The following is a 27,170-nucleotide window of genomic DNA, read 5'->3' as shown; positions in this document are numbered from 1 at the left end:
TTGTTTCTATTTCCTCCCTGTTTATGGGTCTGTTTAGGCTTTCTACTTCTTCATGATTCAGTCTAGAATGATTATATTGTTCTAGGAATTTATCCATTTCTTCTAGATTGTTAAATTTTGTGGCAAATAGTTTTTCATAGTATTCTACAATAATCCTTTTGTGTATGTATGATCTCTGTGGTAATTTCTCCTCTTTCATTTTGGATTTTGTTTATGTGAGTCCTTTCTCTACTTTTCTTAGTGAGTCTTGCCAAGGGTTTGTCAATTTCGTGGATCTTTTCAAAGAACCAGCTCCTTGTTGTATTGATTCTTTCTATAGTTTTCCTGTTCTCTATTTCATTTATTTCTGCTCTAGTTTTTATTATTTTTCTTCTGCTGGTTTTTTTTATAATTAATTTTTGGAGAAGAGAGAGAGAGAAGGGGGAGAGAGGAGCAGGAAGCATCAACTCCCATATGTGCCTTGACCAGGCAAGCCCAGGGTTTTGAACCGGCGACCTCAGCGTTTCCAGGTCGACGCTTTATCCACTGCGCCACGACAGGTCAGGCCTCTTCTGCTGGTTTTGAGTTTCCTTTCTTCTTTTTCTAGTTCCTTAAGATGTGATGTTAAGTTGTTTACTTGGGCTCTCTCTTGTTTGTTCACAGAAGCATGTAATGATATGAACTTTCCTCTTATTACTGCTTTTGTTGCATCCCCGAGATTGTGATATGTCGTGTTGTCATTTTCTTTTGTCTGTATATATCTTTTGATCTCTACTTTTATTTCTTCTTTGATCCGGTCATTTCTTAGAAGTATGTTGTTTAATTTCCACATTTTTGTGGATGTGTTTACTTCTTTTTTGCAGTTGAATTCTAGTTTTAAAGCCTTATGGTCAGAGCATATGCTTGGTATAATTTAAATCTTTTTGAATTTGTTAATGTTAGTTTTGTGTCCCAACATATGGTCAATTCTTGAGAATGTACCATGTACACTGGAGAAAAATGTATACTCTGATGTTTTGCGATAAAATGTCCTGTAGATGTCTATCATATTTAATTGTTCTAGTGTTTCATTTATGGCCAATATTTCTTTATTAGTTTTCTGTTTAGATTAACAATCTAGAGATTGCATGGGCTCTTGGAGCCCTTGGCTTATAGTTCATTAGCCCAAGGAAGTCACATACCATGGTGGTTTCAGGGGGCAGGGACATGCCATCCTATGATGTGTGGGAAGGAGGGAGCCAGAATGTCCACTCTCAGCCCAACACAAGCACAGCTGTTACTCTGTACAGCTGGAGGAGGGGACTCCCTGCCCTTGATCTAGAGCCATCAGTGGTGTATTGAGGTCTCCAAGTGATTGTATTTTTGTCAGTTTTTATTTTTAGGTCAGTTAGTAAATGTCTTATAGAATTTGGTGCTCCTTGGTTTGGTGCATATATATTAAGAAGTGTTATATCTTCTTGATTCAGTGTCCCTTTTATCATTATGAGATGACCATCTTTGTCTCTGATTACCTTTGTTGCCTTGTAGTCAGCATTGTTAAATATGAGCATGGCTACATCTGCTTTTCTTTGGATATTATTTGCTTGGAGAATTGTTTTCTAGCCTTTCACTTGGAGTCTGTTTATATCCTTGTAGCTTAGATGTGTTTCTTGCAGGCAGCATACAGTTGGACTTTCTTTTTTGATAGATTCTGCTACTCTGTGTCTTTTTATTGGTGAGCTTAATCCAGTTACGTTTAATGTAATTATTGACACTTGAAGGTTTTCTATTGCCATTTTATATAATGCTTTCTAATAACTGTATTCCTTGTTTGGTTCTTCTCTTTTGTTTTTCTGTCATTTGTTTTTATTTGGTTGTATTCCATACTTCTTTCCTCTGTTTCTTCTTTTTTTAAGCCATGTGTTTCAGTAGTGGTATTTTCAGGGGTGGTTACCATTAGGTAATTAAAAGAATATATATCATATTCATTGTAGTCCATTATCTCATGAGTGCTTCTACACTCCATCCTGCTTTGTTCCTGCTAGTTTTTGTCTTCTCCCTTTTGTTTTTGTTATCACAGATTATTCCTGTTTTTATTGTGTTCTTGTGGGAGCTTTTACTTGTGATTTTGTATCTGGTCGGATAACCCCCTTTAGTATTTCCTGAGGTTCGGGTTTTCTGGTGATAAAATCTTTCAACTTCTCTATATCTGTGAATATTTTTATTTCCCCTTCATATTTGAAGAAAAGCTTTGATGGATATAGTATTCTTGGCTGGAAGTTTCTCTTTCAGTACTTTAAATATTGGGGTCCACTCTGTTCTGGCTTGCAGAATTTTTGCTGAGAAATCTGATGATAACCTAATGGGCCTTCCTTTATATGTTGTAGTTTTGTTTTCCCTAGCTGCCTTATGTATTTTTTCTTTGTCATTGATTTGTGATCATTTCGTTACTATGTGCCTTAGAGTAGGTCTGTTTGGTTAGGAAACTTGGTATTCTGTTTGCTTCTTGGATTCAAGATTCTAATTCTTTCCATAGGCTTGGGAAATTCTTATTGATTATTTGTTTGAATATGTTCTCCATTCCTTTTTTTTTCTCTCTCTTCTCCTTCTGATATACCCATTCTTACATTGCTCTTGTTGATGGAGTCAGACAATTCCTGTAAGACTTTCTCATTTTTTTAAATTCATGAGTTTCTCTCTTCTTATCTCTGTAGTATTTCTAGTTTCCTGTCTTCTACATCACTAATTCTCTCTTCTATCTGACCTGTTCTCTTAGCTAAGCTTGTCATCTCATTTTTCAGTTCATGTATTGAGTTTTTCATCTCTGTTTGGTTCCTTTTTATAGTTTCGCTTTCCTTGGTGAAGTATTCTTTTTCATTAAATTGTTTTTTTAGCTCACTAAATTGCCTTTTAGAGCTTTTTTTGTATTTCACTGAGTAGTTTTAGGACTTCAATTTTGAATTCCTTGTTATTTAACTCCAAGGTTTTTACATAATTGAAATTTTTTTCTAGAGATTTTTTATCATCTATCTGAGCTACGTCTCTGTCTTTTGTATACATATTTGATTTATTTTTCCTTAATCGCATTTGAGAGTGGTATTGTTAATAACACTAATAAGAGATAATTAAGAAAGTAAAATAAAAGTTGAAAAAATACAATGAAAAAGTGAAAATTATAAAATGATAAGTGGAACAAAAACTATAGAGAACAAGGAGTAGGAACTGAGGAGAGATGACAGAATAGAGAATAATGAAGTAAAAAACAAGTGAAATATCACAAGGAAAAATATGAGTTCAAAATATAAAAATTTGATGATAAATGATTGGATGAGAGCATAAAAATGGAAAAAAAAGATAAAGGAGAAGAAACAAGAAGGGAGAATAAAGAGAAAGGACAAAATAAAATACAAAACAAAGAGAAAGAAAAGAAATGAGAAAGAAAATAAACAGAAGTAAAAGGTTTCTGAAATGACACCCTTACAAAAAACAAGAATGAAAAATGTAACAACTGTGGATAATGTAGTTCAAAGGGAAAATTATAAAAAAAAGGAAAAGGAAAGAAGTAAAACTGACAAAAACCGTTAAAAAAAGTGTAAATTTATTTTCTGGTTTTGAGAGGTGGCTTCTTTTTTTTTCGGCAGCTGGCGCTATACTACAAGTTTTGTGTCTGTGCGACTCTTGGGCAGAGTTAGACTGGGCCTCAGTACTGTTGGCAGGCGGGGCCTGTTAGGGCTTTGCAATTACCTGGCTCTATTTACGGCAGTCTCAGTTTTCCAGGTGCCTCTCCGCACATCCCTCCCATGGGAGCTAGCAGCCTGGAAACTTAGCTGTGGGGTCTGCCTCAGCTACTGTCCTCACAGCAAGGGAATCTATGCACAGCCAGGTCCCCCCTCCAACGCCACTCAAAGCACAGTTCTGGGGAAGGCAGTGGGAACCAGAGCCGTCAGCATGAGCAGGCAGGACGGGGCACAGACCAAGGACCAAGTTCCTTTTTGTTACACACAAACTTCTGTGGGCCAGTGGGCTTATCTGGCCATGCCTCATAGCACCGCAGTTTTAATCTCTATGGGCTTTTCCTGCTTGCTCTGCTTGGTAGCCCGCAACAGGCCATGTGTGTGTCCAGCTCCCACAACTGCACACAGACAGTTGCAGCCACTGTTCAGGCGCCCAGCCAGGGCATTCTCGGGGAAGAGTCTTGGCCCATGTGCGCACCCAGCACTGAAGATTGTGGAGCTGGTAATGCCCAATGCTGCTGGTGCCCAGTGTTGGGGATCGTGGAGCTGGGAGTGCCCAAAAATGCTGGTGCTCACGCAGGTACCCAGCATTGTTAACCTCGGGCAAAGCACCTTGGCCCACTCGCTCCCCTTGCTGGAATCTTCTCCTCACACAAGAAAACACTGGCCTGTGTTCAGAGTCCAGCATTCAGCCTTCCATATAGAAATTTATTTCGTCAGTCCCCATGGTGATTGAATTCAAGGGGAGTTATTCAAGCTAAAAATATTCATAAGAAAATGATGCATTCAATCAGACAACCAATTTATTTAATTCATGATTGCAAAATATTACTTCCGTAGGGATGAGATAGTGTTGGCTGGGTGGCAATACATTCACAGTAAGTGGTGCTGAAGAAAGGATTAGTTAAGTAGCCTTGTAATAGCTTTCTTTTGGTACAGGTTTGTTGCTTCCTACTTTTCATTGTAGGCATAAATTTATGGGCATAAATTATACTTTATAGCAGTATTGGGGGGTTCATACAACTCAGGATTTAATTCCTAGAAAATGGTAAGGTTTCACTTTAGTTCAAATATTTGATGGAACCAAGCTCTTAAAACCCAGCTTATTTAGCTCTGAAATATAGATATACTTGCCAGGGAGTCCTGACAGGTCAAGTTTTGTGCCAAGGCACCCTCATCCATTAACATTTCTCAGGTAGACACTTCAGTTCCCTCTGTGATTTCCTTTGCTTACAGAACCTGTTTTTTTCTATATGTACATTAATGCCTTTTGGCAGTGTATTATAAGGCCATGCTGTACTAAGAGCTATGTTTTAGGAGTAGTTTCTGGGGTCACCTCCCTTCCTATCCTGCATGCCCATAGTTGGGCTTTAAGAGTGAGTCCTGAAATGCACAAGTCAACCTTTTTGAAGAGGGGGGTTCCATAGTCTTTATTATATTCTCAAAGGAGTTCATGAACCCAAAAATCATTATGAGCCACTAATGCATATTTTTGCTCTGTTCCATTGCACAGATCTATATAGTTTAAATCTCTCACAAACAACCTTGGCTTATTTTCTACTGAAGTCTTAAATTGTTATGTCAATGTCTGTGTTTTCTTCCTATAATACAACTAATAACATTTGGTAATTTTTTTCTTAATCTTCTTTGCCTTTATTTACCTATTATCTAATAATCTATATACTTTTTGCTTTACTTTGCAGAAATTTCAGTATTTGAAGGCAAAAGCAAATTACTGTATTGCTCTTCTGTTGTTTCTTTTATCCCTCTAGTCCTAAACTGTTATCCATAATATGGAAATACTGTACTTTTTGAACAGTTATGAACTATTCATTTTCTGCTGAGACTAGTGCAAAATTGATCTTTGGTGGAGTTAAGGAGGTTATATCCCTGTATTTCTCAGTTTATATAAAACACATAACTTCTTCCTCTATAAATTATTTAGTGCTTGGAACATTAATTAAATGTTCAAAGAGGGCCCTGGCCGGTTGGCTCAGCGGTAGTGTCTGTCGGCTTGGCGTGTGAATGTCCTGGGTTCGATTTCTGGCCAGGGCACACAGGAGAAGCGCCCATCTGTTTCACCACCCTTCCCCCTCTCCTTTTTCTCTGTTTCTCTCTTCCCCTCCTAGAACCAAGGCTCCATGGGAGCAAAGTTGGCCCAGGTGCTGAGGACGGCTCCATGGCCTCTGCCTCAGGCACTAGAATGGCTCCAGTTGCAGCGGAGCAAGGCCCCAGATGGGCAGAGCATCGCCCCCTGGTGGGCCTGCTGGTTGGATCCCTGTTGGGTATGTGCAGGATTCTGTCTGCCGTCCCCTGCTTCTCACTTAAAAAAAAACAACAATGTATCTTTTAATGACTAATCTTTTTTAACATTAAGGTTGTTGTTTGGGGTAACATTTTTTCTCTTTGAACATTTTTATTTTTGTATTTTTCTGAAGTAAAAGATCTTGCCTTCAGTTCTCTTCAGTTTTTCTATAGTCATATATTTATATATTTTTCTAACTTTGATGCTGTATAGAATTTAGGTTGGTCTATTTAATGCAATCTTTTATGCTTAGCTTGATTATTATATTTTCAATACATGAGGCCCTTAATGCACTGCCAATGAAGAAATAAGTATTTATTGCTATTATGAATGGTCTTTTAAAAGACTTGAAATTTGCTGATCATCTGCCACTTGGAAAGTTTATTAAGTTGAGATTACATGCCTCTTTCAGCAGGAGCCCAGAAGAACTAGAACTGCCGTGGAGTTCAGTGTTGAGCACATTCGTGCCAGCGTTGCCTGGCTTGCCTGTAATTTCATGACTCTCAGACAGCAGCCATGTTATTTGTAGGTTATGTGTTTCGTGGTGATTCTGAAATAGCATACATAGCAGAGTCTATCTAATTCATTAATCCAACATAAAAAAACATTACTTCAAAATGCACCTTAAGTGTTTTAAATATACAGCCTACATTCTCTAAGTGCACTACAAATATGTTGTAATAAAGCTTCCTCATTGATTTAGAGAGTCTCAGAGGAAGCTGTACTATTAGCAGAGCATCTTTGGGGGGGAAAATGGAACTATTAAATACTTAGTAAGTAAAGATATGGCTATATTACAAACAGTCCTAATGGTTTAAGCATTATCACAGAAGAAAAGCATAGTTTATCAATAGTAGTTACTACAAAAAAATTGGGGTATGTTGTATAGCTTCATATTCATTTTGAAATATCCCCTAATTTTTGTGAGCTATATATTATTGTTTAGCTAACTGAGATATGATTTTATAAACATGTTCCTAACAAAAAGTCTCTTAATTTTCCACATGATTTCTGTCTTTTATGTAGTTTTACACATTACACTATGGTAATAATTATCTCATTTGTTTAAGCAGTATAAAAACACTTGAAAAATAGAAAATGCATATAAATCAGAAAATGCATATAAATATATTATTTGAGTGAGGAAAGTAGTGACTCCCATATTTATACCTTTATATAATTTAAGTAATGTTTTAAAAAATGTATAAAACATACTGTTTGTAGAATTTAATACACATAATGAACCAAGAACAGTTATTAATTTTGAAAACATGTTTCATGATCTATAGAGCTAGAGTTTTAGCATCTTATGAAATAAAAATTCCACAGACTAAATAATATCTTCTTTAAAATTATTTTAAATTAATTAGCTAATTTTCAAAGCAATTTTTGGACATATAAAATTTTTAAATAGAAGGAAGAATTACAGAAACTATTAATATTGTAGTTTTTCTTTAGTTACTATGTTTTCTATAGGTAAAGTAGATACCCATTTGTGAAATAACATAAAGTATGCTTATTTTCTAAATTCTTGATTTTAGAAAAACAAAATAGCATTGTTAATTGTAGACAAACCTTAATTTTGAAGGCAATTTCACACATATCTGGCTGCTAGAGAAAGAGCTCAAACTTCTGTCAACAGTGGAATGATAGGACTTTTATTTCTTTGAGTAGAAAAAGAAGGCTGTGTAGACATAACAATACCATAATGGTTTTGGGCTATGGTGACAATTTCAGGTTGTTTGGAAAATAAGATTCTTTTAAAATTACTTATATAATAATATACATAGGCTCTCATAATACTTGCTCAATTTAATTTGAGACAACTTCCAAATCCTTTGTAAATGCTTTATAGCATCCTACATTATCTTGATTTATAGGTTCATTTGGAAAGCATGGTCAATCTGAAAAATATTATGCTTTATAAAATGTGGTATGTATCTTGTTCCTTATTTCTTTCGATTTCTCTTTAGCTTCTTTCTATGAATTGTCTTTTTCTGCCTGCCCCTTAAGTGTTAGTATTTCCTAAGATTCTGTCCTATGGTCTCTTTTCATGCTACGTATTCTAGATTATCTGGTCAATTTCATCCATTCCCATGGTTTTCCCAGATGTCTTTCTTCTACTTGAACCTTATTCCCACATCTCAGCTTGTCTGCCCAGTTACCTACATTACATCTCCTCATGTCTCAGGCAGTCCAACAGTATTCAACATTAAGCTCATCTTCTTTTCACATTTCCAACCATCTCTCCCAAGGAAATATAAAAGGATACATATGCACGCATATACATATAAAATATAGATGTTTCTACTTTTGTTTTGAAAAGCCCACTGCTAATAAGCAGCAGGCCTGGAATTTTAATTCAAATCTTCTTAATGCAAATTCACAGCTCAAAGTTTACTCTTTGTAACATGGTGACCTTATTTTCCGAACCAAAATTTAAGATTCGTGGTCCTACAATATTTGAAACCCGAACATGTTACTGTAATTATAACACATTGCTTTTTCTTGTCACTTTATTAAATCATAGGCATTATGGTAGGCAGACAGTAAACACAATACATATAATGTAAAGTTGGTGATTATGATAAGTATAAGACATGTAGTATGAGGTACACTGTGCATATATACATGTCACATGTGTAATTTGACCTAGTTAGGGAGAGCAGATAATGCTCCCCTTGCAAGTGATGATTAAATTCAGTGTGAAGGTTGAGGACTTCACCAGGCTGCGCTGGGGTAGAGAGGGAGTGGAAGAATGTTTAAGGCAGATGTGATGACCTACACAAAGATCTGGTGGTAGTAGGTGCATGCTATCTATGTATGAGTAGCTGTTTCTGTGCAAAGAAATTTGCAATCTTGTTAGACATTTTTTCCCCTTTGTTTCTTCTTCTGTCTTTCTTGTTTTGTTATTCTAAAAAATATGTGAAGTTAAAATGTATGTTAAATAGAGAGTAGTGGAAAGCAAAATGTGTAACTGCTTTTCAAGCTGCATGGTCACCTGGGAATTTAAATTAGAGGAACCACAGAACTTAAGGATAAACATAGCCATGACTTATCTATAATGCAACACCAGAAAGGAACAAGCTTTTGTGATGGTATTGTTTCTACTTTTCTTACCTAAAATCACACCATTATTTATCATCACTGCTCTGCTACATTTTTATAAACCAGGATATAACTAAATTCTAACTAACAAATTTCAAAATCTTTGCTTTTAAGTGATTTCTTTTCTAAGTGCAATTTTTACTATGAAATTTAGTATTCCATATAATCTGCCTTTGTGTGTTTGAGAATTAGTGCAGGCTGTAGAAATTCTATTAGACTGTAAAGTGACTTTTGAACTAAACTGAAGAACTCTGGTCTATGGTGTTCTTTGTTCTGTTTTATATGTATTACCCTTCAAAGGTAGTTTCAACTGCTCTTACCCAGTTCTTGAAAAGGAACATTAAATTCCAGATATAGGAAATTCTTTGTAGTGTTCTGTAACTTCTTTATAGTCTCATTTTTTTTTTAAAGCAAGAGAGAGAGAGAGAGAGGCAGAGACAGGGACAGACAGATAGGAAGGGAGAAAGGTGAGAAGCATCAACTCATAGTTGTATCACTTTAGTTGTTCATTGATTGCTTTCTCATACATGCCTTGACCGGCAGGCTCCAACTGAGCCAGTGAACCCTTGCTCAAGTCTGTGACCTTGGGCTTCAAGTCAGCATCCTTTGGTCTCAAGTCAGTGACTGTGGGGTTATGTCTATGATCCCTCAGGCCTGATGAGCCCATATTCAAGCTGGCAACCTTGGGGTTTCAAACCTGGGTCCTTAGTGTCCCAGGTTGACACTCTATCCGTTGCTCCACCATCTGGTCAGGCTCCTTATAGTCTCTTTGAAAACTAAGTTTATCTGTTTTTCTTTGCAGAAAGGGCTATTGCAAGACATGAAGTACGAGAAATTGAGCAACGTCATACCATGGATGGCCCTCGGCAAGATGCAGCTTTAGATGAAGAAGAGGACATGGTGATCATTTATAACAGAGTCCCCAAAACTGCAAGCACCTCTTTTACCAATATTGCCTATGACCTGTGTGCAAAGAATAAATACCATGTTCTTCACATCAACACTACCAAAAATAATCCAGTGATGTCACTACAAGATCAGGTAAACACTACTTAAGGAATGCATGTGTTCTGACACGTCCTCACTCATTTTTATATCTCCAGGGGACAAAACATTTTAAGGGATATGTGTGCAGATCCCAATGAACTGTAAGTCTGTTGGGGAAAGAGATCAACCACATATTTTTATAACTTTACATTCTTCACAGTATTTGGCACATTTCCTTACAAACAGTATGTTTGTCAAATATTTGTGACAAATTAATAGCTTGAATTTTTAATGAGAAATTGATGTTCTTCAGTATGGTATTCTTTTTTTTGTACAGAGACAGAGAGAGAGAGTCAGAGAGACAGATAGATAGGGACAGACAGACAGGAACGGAGAGAGATGAGAAGCATCTTTTGTTGTGACACTTTAGTTGTTCATTGATTGCTTTCTCATATGTGCCTTGACTGTGGGCCTTCAGCAGACCGAGTAACCCCTTGCTCGAGCCAGCGACCTTGGGTCCAAGCTGGTGAGCTTTGCTCAAACCAGATGAACCCGCACTCAAGCTGGTGACCTCAGGGTCTCGAACCTGGGTCCTCAGCATCCCAGTCCGACGCTCTACCTACTGCGCCACCGCCTGGTCAGGCAGTATGGTATTCTTTTAAAAATATATTATTAGCAAAATACTGTGCACTAAAAACGTATTGTCTCAACTTATGGTAGAGACATCTTTATTTGATGAATACCTGTGTTGTTTAAAATTTTTTTAAAATTTATTTTGAGAGAGAGAAAGGAAGAGAGAGAGAAAGGCATCGATACATTGTTCCACTCATTCATGCATTTATTGGTTGATTCTTCTTTCATTTTGTTTTTGTTTATTTTTAATTGATTATTTAATGTGCTCTGAACAGGGGTCGAGCCCACAACCTTGGCATATCGGAACGATGCTCTAACTGAGCTATCTGGCCAGGGCTATAATATCTATTCTGTATGGCTCAATTTTATGAATTTCATCTTATCTTTGCCAGTAATTTATGTAAGTATTAGCTATAAATTTGTGGAAAACAGGGATTGTGGTTTATATTTTAGCATCACCTTGCCTTTTAGTTGTCAAGAAACATTAGATGACAGATGAATATGAAATTTTTATGGAATAGTTTTAAGAAAAGTAGGGGAAATTATCTCTTGAAATGAAATTTGAAATTTATTCACTTCTTTACATTGGTAGCACACAGTTTCTCCACACCCGGAATTCTAACTCTAATTATAAATAAATAAAGTTCTCCCTACTAGTATTGAAGAGAGTGAGTATTGGGCCCATGAGAAGAAAAGATAATATTTGAAATACTAACTAGGATTAAATGCCATTTTGGGGTAGCCTTATTAGAAAGGTATTTGTGATACTCATATAGTTTGAACATACCTATTTGAAAACAGCTGAACTTGTTTTATTGTTGTAGAATAGACTCTGTTATCCCATTATTCAGCATATTTATAATCCTTACTCTGAAGCAAGAGAGTAATATTGATACACAAGGTTAAAGTTCTCCTTGCTAGTGAGCTTTTTGTAAAGGCCAGTAGTGTATAGCATATCATGTGCCCATATAATTCTTGGCTCTCTGCAGCATCCTCAATTACTCTTTTTTGTAGAACCAAAAATCTACCTCTGTCAGCCAAACCAAATAACTCATCTATAAGTGAGAAGAAATATGAGCTTATTTAGCTAAGTGGGTCATAAAAACTATTCATTATGTAATATATATCTAAAAGCAAGTATCCTAAATAATTGGTTTTTATGCTGCATGTGGTACATTTAAATCTATTTGCATGATTGCTTTTCAGAATATTTCTTGGTTTAAAAGGAACATATCTTTTTTTTTTTTTTTTTTTCCTTCATTTTTCATTTTTCTGAAGCTGGAAACAGGGAGAGACAGTCAGACAGACTCCCGCATGCGCCCGACTGGGATCCACCCGGCACGCCCACCATGGGGCGACGCTCTTGCCCACCAGGGGGCGATGCTCTGCCCATCCTGGGCATCGCCATGTTGCAACCAGAGCCACTCTAGCGCCTGGGGCAGAGGCCAAGGAGCCATCCCCAGCGCCCGGGCCATCTTTGCTCCAGTGGAGCCTTGGCTGCGGGAGGGGAAGAGAGAGACAGAGAGGAAGGTGTGGCGGAGGGGTGGAGAAGCAAATGGGCGCTTCTCCTGTGTGCCCTGGCCGGGAATCGATCCCGGGTCCTCCGCACGCTAGGCCGATGCTCTACCGCTGAGCAAACCGGCCAGGGCCTAAAAGGAACATATCTTAATTCTCATAATTTTAGATTTCTTTTTTTTTTTTTTTTGTATTTTTCTGAAGTGAGAAGCAGGGAGGCAGACAGACTCCTGCATGCACCCAACCAGGATCTACGTAGCAAGCCCACTAGGGAGCGATGCTCTGCCCATCTGGAGCATTGCTCCATTGCAACTGGAACCATTCTAGTGCCTGAGGCAGAGGCCTTGGAGACATCCTCAGCGCTCAGGCCAACTTTGCTCCAATGGAGCCTTGGCTGCAGGAGAGAAAGAGAGATAGAGAGAAAGGAGAGCAGGAAGGGTGGAGAAGCTGATGGGCCCTTCTCCTGTGTGTTCTGGCTGGGAATCAAACCCGAGACTTCTACATGCTGGGCCAACACTCTACCACTGAGTTAACAACTGGCCAGGGCCTGTTTTAGATTTCTTTAATAGTATTTTTTAGAAAGCTAAAGTTAGTATGCTTGTTCAGTTTTTAGAGTTGTTTTGTGTCTAGCATTACAGAATCCTCTGGTAGCTACAAGATGCCTGACAATGACATCGACCATTTTTTCAGGAGATGTAAATCTATAGAAACTTACTCCAAAGTGACATTTATAGGCATCATGTAGTGGTACATTGTCCCAGTTGCATTTGGATGAGAGAAAACTTCTGTTTTTCTTTCAATAGCTTGTCATATGTATGTGTGTGTGTATGTGTGTGTGTGTATGTATAAAAACAGCAGAAGAGAAGCATAAACACTATCTTAAAAGCAACTGGATTACATAATGAACAGCACTTAAAATATATTTGTGTGGGGAGGGTAGAGAAATAGTATTAATCATGAGCTGACATACTTCAAAATGTCAGCTGGTGTTGAGAATTTGCTCTTAATTAGGAATGGCTTACATACCAGATGTTCTCTACCAAATCTAAATTATTTACTAGTCTCTTGTTCTGTATAGAAGTTGTTCAAACATGTTATAGTTACCACTTCCCTCTCCTTTGCATGACATAGTAGATAGCATTTTTATTTCACATTCAATCCAATAAACTTTATTGAAATATAAACTTCTAAGTTATATTAGATGCCTTGAAAATATTTTTTAAATATTCCCTGAACCCTATTTTGCATAACATACTTTGATTTTTGTGTGTGTGTGTGTATTTTTCTGAAGTTGGAAACGGGGAGGCAGTCAGACAGACTCCCGCATACGCCTGACCGGGATCCACCTGGCATGCCCACCAGGGGGCGATGCTCTGCCCATCTGGGGCACCGCTCTGTTGCAACCAGAGCCATTCTAGCACCTGAGGCAGAGGCCATGGAGCCATTCTCAGTACCCGGGCCAACTTTGCTCCAATGGAGCCTTGGCTGCAGGAGGGGAAGAGAGAGACAGAGAGGAGAGGGGGAGGGGTGGAGAAGCAGATGGGCGCTTCTCCTGTGTGCCCTGGCCGGGAATCGAACCTGGGACTCCTGCACGCAAGGCCAACGCTTTATCACTGAGCCAACTGGCCAGGGCTACTTTGATTTTAATACCATATTTTTGTTCTTGTGTACTGTCCTCTCTGCTTTATTATTCAAATAGAAATTAAGTGACCTATTTTGCTGTTCTTTCTTCTCTGAGAAATAGTTTCTAGTCAATAACTGACTGCAGTGAGACTTAAGAGATTAGATTTTTATTAAATCTGCCATTGTCTCAATCTTTCATTTAAAGGCCAGTTTACTCATAAAAATATTTTGGGATATAATAGGTGACCACACTATTCCCTCACCTTTCAATCACAGCAGTTCAGTCTGCTTAATACCTGCATTTAGCCCTAGCTCTTTCCTAGGTGTATTTTCTATATATCATACTAGACATATTGCCAAACTGTTTACTTGTATAATTATTTCAAAAATTTTAGAGGCAAAGCCCATTTTTAGTCTAATATAGTTACATGTATTCTGCTATTTTAGAAACAGTTGCCTACTCTACTTTTAAGTTTTCATTTATTGAATAGGTAATATATACAGAGATTTGCTAAGGCTTGGGGAAATACCTAGAATTAAAAAGCAAGGCCACATCTTTCAGGGAGCTTATTTATATTTTACTTGGGAACATAAAACATAGACACAGGGACTATGAGAACTGTTTAAAGAAAACATCAGTATATGCTATTCTCACCAAAATGTCTCACCAAAAATGTTTCTTACCCAAATGTTTAACCTGGACCTCATCTTGAGTAAATAGACAAACCGGTGTTGTAGAACATTGTCTAGAATAACTGGTGTGAACTCTTCTAAAGTGTATCATGACAACCAAAAAAATCAGGGTTGAGGTAGGGAGGGATAGTCTTCTCTAGACTAGAGGAGACTAAGAGACATGAAAACCAAATGTAATAGGTGCTCTGTGGTTGGATTATTTATCAAAGGTGCCTGCTACTTGCTTCCAAATGGTTCATTGAAAACTGTGTGTGTGCATATATCTAGGTATAGCTATATAGCTTCTTTCAACTTTTCTGTAGATAAGGAATTTTTCAAAATTAAGAAGTTGGGATAAAATAAGAGAAAGTTAGAACACTGCGATTTAAAGATTAATATAAGGCATGAGACTACTAAATAATGAGATTAAGGCAGACTCAGTCATGAGAGGTATGGTTTTGAGATGGACAGGAATTAGCAGGAGACTGGTACTCAGTCAGCTGTTCTAATTGGAAAATGAAGTTTACTCTGCTATCATGAAAATACCTCTATACTAGAGAACATCTTGTCTGTAAAGTAACTGTCAAATAGTAAGTAGTACTGTATTTTATAAATTTTTTTTATTGATTTTAGAGAAAGAGAGGAAGGGAAGGGCTGGAAGAGAAAGAAAGAAACAATTTGTTGTTCCATTTATTTATGCATTCATTGGTTGATTCTATGTATCCTGCCTGGGGATGGAACCAGCAACCTTGAATATTAGGACAACAATCTAATCAACTGTGCTACCCGGCCAGGGCTTATGATATTTCTTATTTCTTTTCTGCTCTCATATATTTAGATCTGTGATTATATTTAACCCTTTTCTCTTAAGACATTGAAAATATGTAGAATTTTTATTCTTTTTTTTTTTTTTTTTTTTTTCAGAGACAGAGAGAGAGTCAGAGAGAGGGATAGACAGGGACAGACAGACAGGAACGGAGAGAGATGAGAAGCATCAATCATTAGTTTTCATTGCGCATTGCAACACCTTAGTTGTTCATTGATTGCTTTCTCATATGTGCCTTGACCACAGGCCTTCAGCAGACCGAGTAGCCCCTTGCTTGAGCCAGCGACCTTGGGTTCAAGCTGGTGGGCTTTTGCCCAAATCAGGTGGGCTTTTGCTCAAACCAGATGAGCCCGTGCTCAAGTTGGCAACCTCGGGGTCTCGAACCTGGGTCCTCTGCATCCCAGTCCAATGCTCTATCCACTGCGCCACCGCCTGGTCAGGCAGAATTTGCATTCTTTGTAGGACACTTTTTCAGCACAGCACTTGAGATGCGTTTCTCAACCTGTAATGTGTATACTAATCACCAGTTAAAGTGCAGCTTCTAAAATAAATGTAAATTCTGATTCAGAAGGACTAAGATACAGCCTGATATTCTGAATTTCTGAAAATTTTCTGTTGGGTTGAAACCTCCTTAGAAGGTCATCTGAAACCGGTCTCCATACGTAGAGGGTAGGGAAAGACAAGAGGCCTTAACTGTGTTTAGTCACGTTCAGTCCGGGTAGTCTCATCACCATGTTTCTATCTCAAGTCTGTGTCGTTGGGCAATTTCTTTTTTCTTTTTTTTCTTTTTTTTTTTTTTGTATTTTTCTGAAGCTGGAAACGGGGAGGCAGTCAGACAGACTCCCGCATGCGCCCGACCGGGATCCACCCGGCACGCCCACCAGGGGGCGATGCTCTGCCCATCCGGGGCATTGCTCTGTAGCGACTAGAGCCACTCTAGCGCCTGGGGCAGAGGCCAAGGAGCCATCCTCAGCGCCCGGGCCATCTTTTGCTCCAATGGAGAGGGGGAGGGGTGGAGAAGCAGATGGGCACCCCTCCTGTGTGCCCTGGCCGGGAATCGAACCCGGGACTTCCGCACGCCAGGCCGACGCTCTACCACTGAGCCAACCGGCCAGGGCCCTTGGGCAATTTCTAACACAGGGAAGGCGAGGAGCACACATTCTAAGCACAGGGGAAGGAGGGAAGAGCTTCTAATTGCCCCTGCCCAGCTTGTGGGTCAAACCAGCATCATATCTTCTGTATGACCTTCCCCAATTGCTTCCACTTGATGTCAAAACTGATGCTTCTGGGGCGTGAACCACAGTGTGAACATCAAAGATCTAGAACATGATTCTCAGTCAGGTTATGGAAACGTATATTATAATCTCCTCAGAATGGTGAGGTACTGATATTTAAATTCATATTCCTACCTCCCCAACAAAATCCAAATTTCCTACCTAGACCAACAAGCCATTTTTAGTCAAGCTCTTGTCCTGTGCTAGAACCTCTTATTTCCTAGCCATACTGGCTTTTTGATTCATGAAATACTCCAAGCCTTTTCCACTTAAAGGCTTCTGTACTTAGCATTTCTTCTTAGAATGCACTTCTCTCTAGCTTCTCATGATTTGCTTTACATTATTCATTTAAGATTTCAGCTTAAATGACATTCTTCTAGAAAAGCCTTACTTGGTCATCATATATATAATGTATATAAAATATATCTATACCTGTATATAAAATACCTCTTCTAAGTTATATACAATCTTTCTTTTTGTATCTTTCCTATTGCTTACTGACTTATTTATTGTCTCTTTTCCTCTGTTATAAGGGCACGAACTTGTCTTGTTCAGCACTCTCTCCCCTGTGCTTAGAATAGTGCCTCCAACATAGTAGACATTACATAATTTCTTTGTTAAATGAACGAGAAAGTGAATCAACTTTGATTCTGAAAGTAATTCTTAGTTGAGCATAATACCATAATGATAAACAGTGGCAGAGTGAGCCCCTCTGAGTGATGATAGTAATTTAATCTATCCTTACTTCAGGTGATTTGGGACAACTCCCCCCCCACCACCACCACCACCTTCCCACCAAAACAACAACAACAAAAATGGCTTGAATAACACAGTTCTGAAATTTAGTGAAGATACTATATTCTATTGTTGCTAGCCTTTCTTACGTTTTTATCCAACAATTACTCAGTTTTTCTCTTTGTGTAGAGAACTTCTCTAGTTTAGAGTCATAAAACTACCCACGCTGTACAGTGAATCTTTAAGTATATGCATGAGTAGGAGTTCGGTATATAGTAATTACCCAAGTTAATAGCAGTATTCATTTAATAGGTAGTAATTACAAAGTTGGAATTTCGCCAGGATGTTCAGAATGGCATTCTTACTTTTAGATAGTGAAAACAAGTTCTTTTGTGATCACAGATAATCATAATGTTGTGATTAATTTTATTAAGAATAGGTCTAGATTCACTGTTAGTGAGATGGTGCTTTCCTTGCTTTTTCCTGCAGCTCTGGTTCAGGTCTGATTCAACTAGCAAATAAATCACAGCACCGCTGCCCACATTCCTTGTGTTTTCCCTGAAGGTCTTTTCTGATTACTTGCTAGCCTGACTCTGCTTCAGTTATAAAATCTGAAAAAAATCAGTTTCGGATCTGCTCCAGGCTAGACATAAAAACATCTCTTTTCATCTACTATATCTAACTACTACTGCTAAAAAATCCTTCTTGATAGCCTATTTCAATCAGAGAATGGAAATTCTCCTTGAATAAAGTCACTATTGTGACAAGTTTTCTCCTTAAGCCAGAGTTTTCAGTGTCTTCAGTCACTTTATTTCATACTATTCGTTCTGCTCCTTTTTGCCTATCATTCTACTTTCATTAGTGCCAAATACAGTCAGTAAGAATCCATAGAATGAACCAAGTAGAAGCTCGCTCACTGATTCTCCATTTCCTCTTACTCCTCTCTATGCCAGGGCTGTAGCTCAAGGTCTTGGGTAGGAATGCTCCGCTGTAAAGGAAACAAACCAACAACCAACAGGAATACTGACAGGCAAGGCAAGTTGTGCAGGACAGGTGAGCAGGCAGAAAGTGATGGAGCAGGACCCTGCAGCTAGACTGATTAGAGGGAAGAAATGAAGGTGAAAAGAGGAGAGGCAGGGAGAAGTCTGGATAACTAAAAGCATGAATGTTAAACATAGCTAAAAGGAGAAGTGGCTAAATTAATACTTTCAAAAGAAAACTTAATAATACTGCCCTCCAAAGAGTGTTATTTAGTTGGTTATGTCCTTGGAAGTCACTTTTAAACGAGAGATTAGGATGAGACACTTTCAGTAGTATGTCCGTGACACTGCAGGATGCTCAGACTGTTCTCCAGATCAGTCTGAAGGGGCACTTTACCTTTGTTGATGTCATTTGTTTGCTTAGCGCTTTTTTCTTTCCTATAGAGGGAAGGTGAATCTCAGCTCAGCATCTTTTGACTTATTGCAACTTCTAAGTCAGCCACAGTTTTATTAATGAGTCTAACATATTGCCTTAGTTAAATGTCGATGAGATGGAAAAAAATACTTATGCATCAGGTCCTCAGTATTCTATTAGTTGGAGATTAGAGAAAGATTCTGAGTGTTTTTGGATATTTTAGCAATGATATAGAGAATTTAAGAGTAACCCACCTGAGTTTACTTCAGAATTTTAGAAACAAAATTCAAAGTCCTACCTAGATATTTAGACCGTGTCTCTTAGTTTGACTGGCAATCTTCAGCAACCCCTGAGTTTACCCAAGACAATAAAAAGGGCAAGACTAACAGTGGTTATTGTTGAAAAATGGTTAACCAATACAAGAGTAGTGAACAAGGTAGTTTGGTAGTTGAGATAATAATGAATGTAATGAGGAAAATAAGCAATTAAGAGATTTTTTTTTCTATTTTAAAATTTTATTTAGAAAAATAAATTTAACTGGGTGACATCCATCAATAAGAGTACATAGGTTTCAGGTAAACATTTCTATAGCATTTGAACTATTGATTGTGTTGTATGCCCATCATCCAAAGTCAAGTCATTTTCTATCACCATGTATTTATCCCTCCTTATTCCTTTCCCCCCAGCCCCTCTCCCCAATCGAGAGATTTCAGTAGAACTTTGAGATCCTGGAGGTCAAGGAATTTTAATGATTGGATTTAAGGGGTTTCCTTAGTGCAGGGGTAGTCAACCTTTTTATACCTACCGCCGCCCACTTTTGTATCTCTGTTAGTAGTAAAATTTTCTAACTGCCCACCGGTTCCACAGTGATTTATAAAGTAGGGAAGTAACTTTACTTTATAAAATTTATAAAGCAGAGTTACAGCAAGTTAAAGCATATAATAATAATTACTTACCAAGTACTTTATGTCGGATTTTCGCTAAGTTTGGCAGAATAAATCTTCATAAAACAACTTACTATAGTTAAATCTATCTTTTTATTTATACTTTGGTTGCTCCGCTACTGCCCACCATGAAAGCTGGAACACCCACTAGTGGGCGGTAGGGACCAAGTTGACTACCACTGCCTTAGTGGATGCAACCTGAAATTCTTAATGTCCAAGTTTTAAAATCAGGCTCATGATAGGAATAATGGTTGCTTTTCTTTCCTTTCAAATTCTTTGTTTTTTTTTAATGCCTCCTATAAATTGGACAGTAATTAAGTTAAGGAAATTAGCTAGTGGTGTAGTGAGATGATTGGACCAAAACCTGGGGTACATGGTTTTGGGCTTTGGTTTCTTTATGTATAAAATAGAGAGTACAGGATATTCTATATCCCTTCTACCTCTGAAATACTGAATCTAAATAAGAGCATTTGAGATAATAGCAATGGAAGATTTATGCCTTGTTCTGCTCACTCCCTTTATTAAACTTCCCTGAATCTAACTAGAGACACACCCTTTTTCTTATTTCATTTGTTTTCAAATTGTGTTTCTTAGAATACTTCAGTTCTAATGTACTTCAGGTATCATTGTGTGGGGTAGAAGGAAGAGACTAAGTAGTCAAGGTTCATTCTGCCCCTGTCCCCCCCACTGTTTTATATACTGTAGTAGCGTGTAAGATAATCTTGAAGATTTTTCTCTATTTCAGTATGTACTTTTTCCCATGTTATAAAAACAGTGAATATGAGAGAATATCCTTGCTAAAGAGCTTCTGTAGATCTCACCCTACTATGAAAACAGGCCTCACATTAATTAAACCAAGGGTTAGCTCCTGGGCCTTCACATGCTGAAGTCTTGCACCTCAGTGTGGCCCCTGAACCTGGCCATCACATGGAGACTCTTTAGAAATGCAGACTCTCTGGCTGGACTCCAGGCCTATGAATCTGCATTTTAATAAGTCATTTGCACATTGAAGCTTGAGAAGCCCTGAAGCAGCCCAGGTGTTATCTACTTCCTGGCTCCTGATTTCACATTGAAGTAGACAGGTTGAATGGAGTGTGTTCTTAGGAGGGTTTAGTTTGATTTTGACCATTCTTAGGAAAGATAGAGGAATAATACTTCAAGCTTATACCTAATTCTTATTTCTGCCTGAGTCACAGCAGTGTGCTGTAAGTTTGTACTATTCTAACATTTGCTTTATATAACACTATCTTCTCAGATGTCCATCTAGTATCTCCTTTCATTTTCCTCTTACACCATAACATCCATATTAAATATCAGCTTCTGGAAAATAGAGCTGAGTTGCTAAATATGTGTTAAGTACCCTTAAAGTACCACTCTCATTCCTATCGTCTTCGACTTCTATTTCCCCATCATTTTTGGCCGGAATACCGGAACTTATTTTTACAGAACAAAAGGCTTATGTGAAACAATTTACCATTAAGTGGAAGTTATAAGGACTTTTGATATTCAACACATAACATTTTTAAGGATTCAGTTTTGGGGTTATCTAATGTTTTGTTTTCTGTTTCATTTGCCATTTGTTATTTTCATTGTTCAGTGCTTGAAGAACACATAGGAAAGAACGTGAGAACCTAAAATCACACATTTATTTGGCTCTGTGTTTTGGTAGAGGAAATTGAAAATATCTGCTAAAATATTTTCTAATGCAACTTAATTTTACCTACATTCAATTTTCAGATTTTATTTTAAGGATATGTGAGTGTGCATGTGTTGCTCAAATTAGTTTGTAAAATATGATTTTTATGTTTACATGCTTATAGTTGCATGGGGGGCTGGGCGGTGCCAGTTTGTGATCTGTCAAATTGCAAATTACCTTCCTGCTTGGGAAGGGCCATTATTTTGCTAATGTTTTCTGGAGGAGAGGTTTTCGGGTCAGAAAGTTTTACAGAGAGAGAAGAAGCAGAAGAAGCAGAAAGAAGCCATGTTTGCAGAGTGAGAGTGAGAGCAGAGAGAATGCAGAGTGCCGAAGAAGAAGCCATGTTGGCAGGGAAAGAGAAGGTGTGCAGATGGGGAACCAGAGCTGAGGGGCTTTGCAAGCTCTGCTGAAACTCCTGGGGCCTTGGTTCTAGGAGGAACTGGAGAAGATTCTCCTGGTTGTGGAACCAGAGAATGTGTCAGTGGCTTTGGAAGCCCTGAGTGAAAGGGAAGTGTTTTCCCTGTCTCGTCGGCCGGTGCAACACTTTAATAAAGGAATGGCCCACCATTTTTTTGGCTCCACTGTTTCTTTACCATCCGCCCGAATCCCATGAGAACCTACATGTGAATGGCCACGACAGATATGACTACTGGCCTTACAGCATGTGAAGATGATAATGAGATAGGGTTCATTTAACTTTCCTTCTAAAAACTCCATTATTTCTCTAGAATGTGAATTAATGCTTTCCCTAAAAAAATAAATTTTACTTCCAGAACTTTCTATTTTTTTCTAGTTCACATTCTCCAACATATGGCTGTTTTTGCTCTGTGTTCCCACTCTGCCCTACCAGTAGCCCTCAACCAGAAGGCGGCCATCGTCATTCATTGCTGTTATTGACTAATCTGAAAAGTGCGCCAGAATCTCTCCATGTAATTAGCTTTGTTCTAACATGTAAATGAAAGACTGATGAATTGTCAAAAAGTCTCCTGGTGACAATCCTAGGCTTTAGAGGCTGATGTCATAGTTTGCAGATGCTTGCAGTTCAGTATAGGGTGCTGACCCCCACTTCTCCCCTCATCCTGCCTCCTTGACCCCACACTGTATCTGGTCTCCAGAAGAGAGTTTTCACCACTTGCTGTTCACCATGTAGAGATCTGCTTATCAAAAATATGTATCATTTTTTCTGAGAAATTGTGTATCACTGCTTTGTAGCTGGTGATGCTTAGGTTTATTAAGTTCTATATTAAACAGTTCATAAAAATTTAAAAATATATTTACACTTAAAGAATCTTTCATATTAACTAATCTTTTGTATACTTTTAATTCTAGTAAGTTAAAACAGGAATATTTAGATATTTAAAAAAAATTATTTCACCTATATCTAATTTTATTTTTTTATCAACAAACTTTATGTCTACTCTTAACTCTTTAAAGTCTTCTGATAACCATGTTTTAATTATTTTAGTTTAATGATTATTTTTATTTGTTGAATTGTAAATAAAAATGAATTTTTTGGAATAACAAGTCTCTGAGAAAAAATGATATTTGCATATAATTCTATACTGTAATGCTGCCTGCCTCCCCTCACCTTATGCAAATGTATGCACTAGACAGCACTGTAAATGATTGCATTGTGTTGTTTTGTTTTTTTGTTTTTTGTATTTTTTCAAAGTTAAAAGCAGAGAGGCAGTCAGACAGACTCCCGCATGTGCCTGACTGGGATCTACCCAGCATGCCCACGGGGGGGCGATGCTCTGCCCATCTGGGGTGTTGCTCTATTGAGGCCAGAGCCATTCTAACGCCTGAGGCAGAGGACATGGAGCCATCCTCAGCACCTGGGCCAACTTTGCTTCAATGGAGCCGTGGCTGCAGGAGAGGAAGAGAGAGACAGAGAGGAAGGAGAGGGGGAAGGGTGGAAAAGCAGATGGGCGCTTCTCCTGTGTGCCCTGGCTGGGAATCAAATCTGGGACTTCCACACACCCGGCTGACGCTCTACTGCTGAGCCAACCAGGGCTTGTTTTCTTTTTTTTCTTTTTTCTTTTGTATTTTTCTGAAGTTGGAAACAGGTAGGCAGACAGACCGGGATCCACTCCCGCATGCACCTGACCGGGATCCACTGGGCACGCCCACCAGGGGGTGATGCTCTGCCCATCTAGGACTCCTGCACACCAGGCCGACGCTCTACCACTGAGCCAACCAGCCAGGGCCTTGTTTTCCTTTTTAAGGTCGCCTTTACTCTTTTCTGATTGTGGTGATAGCTCTCACTAGGATGAATTAGTAGTTATAGATCACACTATACTTTCCTTAGTTATAAATCTGTGTTTTAAGCTCTGTAACTGGCAAACCGGTGTGATTGGTTTTAAATGTCTACGTGGAAAATATTTTGCTATCATTACTTTCATTTTCTTTAAATTGTACTTAAGTAATGAATGTGGTCTCCTTTTTTAGGTGCGCTTTGTGAAGAATATTACTTCCTGGAAAGAAATGAAACCAGGATTTTATCATGGACACGTTTCTTATTTGGATTTTGCAAAGTAAGTTATACCTAAATGACACACCAAAGAATTCTATATATTTTAGAAACCTAAAACAGAATAAGTTCACTAAATTTTTATGATTCTGATTAAAAAAACAAAACAAAAATGTACTGGGTTGCCTTTTCCTCTTTTAGATATGTAATTTAAATATACCTTCTAGTGTTTTACTGCCCTCTAGTGTTCATCAATTGATAATTTTGATACTAATTTTAGAAAATCGAGGTAGATTAAATTGAAGTAATAGCCTTTAAAGTTGTCATTATTACATTTATGTTTCTTGTACAACCAAATGAAACTATTTTAGAAGACCTCATGTTTTAACCCAATGGCCAATCAGATTATGATTTACCATGTCCTCAACAAGCTGAGAAAGCCAAGAAGCTATCACTCAGTTATTGGCACCCTGTGCTTCTGCTGCTCAGCCAAGACATAGTAAAATATACACATTCCCTTGGGCTACCTTGTTTTAGATTTAAAATTGTGATGTATCAAAGGAGACTTTAAAAAATGTATTGATTTTCCTTTATAGTTATTTACCTGAAACTGGAGATGAATAACACTCATTTTCCATATTTTTGTAGAAGAGTGGGATCAGGGTATTTCTGTCATAATTCTCTCAAGAAAAGTTTATGAAACTACAGGCCTACTTACAGCATCGAAGCACTGTGTGGCTCCCCCTAGAGTCTCTGCTACATTAAGTACTAATCAGAAAACTGGTCAAAAGGAATATTCTAAACATGGGCAGCTTGGGAATCCATTTAAATGTTTTTTGTAGCACATAGAGTACCATTATAGTAAAACCCCAAATCAAAATCTTTTCCCTAATAAGATTCTGTACCAACTTCAAAAACATTAAAAATATTTTTTAAAAATTATTTAAGCTTAGACATGTTCGCTCATTAGTAGTCATGACTTCAAAGTAATTCATTTGTCAACTTTAAAGAGCATTCTTTGTGAAATTTGAAAATTAAATTGATAACCCACTGTCAGTTTCTTAAACTTGAAAGGAAAATGTTGGATGAAATATTACTCAGATTGATAATAAATCTTAGCTTCTTTGAAAAGTATATGTAGTCTGTGGCCATACCACCCTAAACGTGCCTGATCTTGTCTGCAAAGCATGTAGATAAAAAGAAATCTCCCAAGTATTACATACACAAAACAATATATTCTTATTTCTAGTTGTTCTCAAAGTATTTAAGATCTTCAATAAAATGGTAGCTTTAAAGTTAGATTTGCATTTTTCTGTAAATAATTCATACTGCAATATTGAAAATATTTTATAGGTAGCTTTAAAATAAACTAATTATTTTTTCTTTACAGAGGCATTAAACCAATTCTATAAACTTCATTCATATGCATATTTCCCCTCAGGGCTGCATTATCCTTCAATTGAATGTTTGTTACCCTTTCACCTAAGTGATTTATTTTTTCCACACAGAGCTTGGATTCTAATACTTGTTTTCATTATTAAAATAATATATTGAGTACTTTTGCTTTTGGCAAAAGTCTTGTACTTAGGACAAAGCTCTGGTATATGCTAGAGTTCTTGCAGTTGAAAAAGTATAAAGCTTCTTAAAAAATTAATCTCATTTATTAAATATGAACATGAACATTTTAAGGGTTTGAATTTTTTTCATAATGAGTTTCATGTTATTGGAAGTGAAAAGCATTGTAAGAATTTTTAATAGACTCTTACATGATTTTAAACAAATACCTAAAAAAATCAACTAGAGGAAATGGAATATTTTTATATTTGTAGTCAAAAACTATTGTAGCTATAATTAATATCTTTTAAAGTAATACTTAGTTTGATAGTCACACTCAACCATAAATGAGTAAAGAAGAAATTTCATCTGACCAATTTTTAAAATACTTTATTCTTCAAAACATATTCTACTTTATTCTTCAAAACATATTCTTTTTTTTTTTTTTTTCCTGAAATGAGAAGCAAGGAGGCAGAAAGACAGACTCCCACATGTGCCCGACTGGGATCCCCACACAGCATGGCCACCAAGGGGCGATGCTCTGCCCATCTGGGGCATTGCTCCGTTGCAACTGGAGCCATTCTAGTGCCTGAGGCAGAGGCCATGGAACCATCCTCAGTGTCTGGGCCAACTTTGCTCCCATGGAACCTTGGCTGCAGGAGAGGAAGAGAGAGATAGAGAGGAAGGAGAAGGGGAGGGGTGGAGAAGCAGATGGGCGCTTCTCCTGTGTGCCCTGGCCAAGAATTGAACCTGGGACTTTCACATGCCGGGACAACGCTCTACTGCTGAGCCAACCGGCCAGAGCCTTCAAAACATATTCTTAACTGGCATAGTACTTTGTGGAGTCCATTAAAATACTTGCCTTCAGGAAAAAAATTGTAAAATTTGGAGAAAGAATTATTTAATCACATAGCTTTTCAATTGCCTTAACAGAGACACTAACGAGAGTATAAAGCTAAGAAACCCAGGAAATAAGACAGAGAAAAAATGAGAAGTACTTTCTCATTTAGACAGATTGCTAAGAAACACACATTTTATTTGCAAGGTTATTTCTGCTCAAACCATGTTTTGTTCTGTTTATCTGGTTTTGTTCAGAACTTTAGCATAATAACAAAAAACATCTTGTTACATACAGCTAGTGTTCGACTTACAACCATGATTGGTTGGTTCCAACAGACCGGTCATAACAGGATTTGGTCGTAAGTTGAGTAGGCTATGTGTACAGTACTGTGAAATGTTATAAAAATCTTTAAGTCATATTTTATCATAATTATTCCTTCATTATTGTTATATATCATTTTTTTTGTTCATTTTATGCCATTTGTATCATCTCTACACCATTTTGTTTCTTATTTTTACATTCGTCAGGTTTAAATAAAACACTGCATTATCAGTACAACTGGTTTAATATATGCAAAGACAATTTCCTCTTGGTAGACATCTTGGGAGGGGTTTGATGAAAAATATCGAAGACACAAAACACAAATTGCTGTACCGAGTCTGGGATAACAGTTGAAATGGTGCACGCGGAGATGGTAGTGCTGCCAGAAGCTGGTCTGCACTGTCGTACGCCCAGTTGGGCAACACTTGCGCTGCCAGACGCGGAACAGTCGTGACTAGTGATTGTGGTCGTAAAGTCGAATGGTCCTAAGTTGCATAGGTCGTAAGTCGATCAATATTTGTATTTGTATTTCTTTTCCTATTTATATTTGTCCTAATTTGATTCTTAATTTTTTAAAAG

The 27,170-nt window shown here is 37.7% G+C and overlaps 1 protein-coding gene across 3 annotated transcripts in view; it reads left to right on the top strand.

Moving 5' to 3' along the window:
- Positions 1-27,170, top strand: part of HS2ST1 (heparan sulfate 2-O-sulfotransferase 1) — a 225,236-nt gene that overhangs the window by 177,813 nt on the left and 20,253 nt on the right. For all 3 annotated transcript variants that reach the window (XM_066268730.1, XM_066268731.1, XM_066268732.1), the window contains exons 2-3: positions 9,908-10,146; positions 23,854-23,939. In XM_066268730.1, coding sequence (XP_066124827.1) covers positions 9,908-10,146; positions 23,854-23,939 — 325 coding nt within the window. The remainder of the gene's footprint in view (positions 1-9,907; positions 10,147-23,853; positions 23,940-27,170) is intronic.

Source organism: Saccopteryx bilineata, chromosome 3 (assembly GCF_036850765.1).
Source record: "Saccopteryx bilineata isolate mSacBil1 chromosome 3, mSacBil1_pri_phased_curated, whole genome shotgun sequence".
Taxonomy (NCBI): Eukaryota; Metazoa; Chordata; class Mammalia; order Chiroptera; family Emballonuridae; genus Saccopteryx; species Saccopteryx bilineata.
This window is presented reverse-complemented; position numbering and strand designations above follow the sequence as displayed.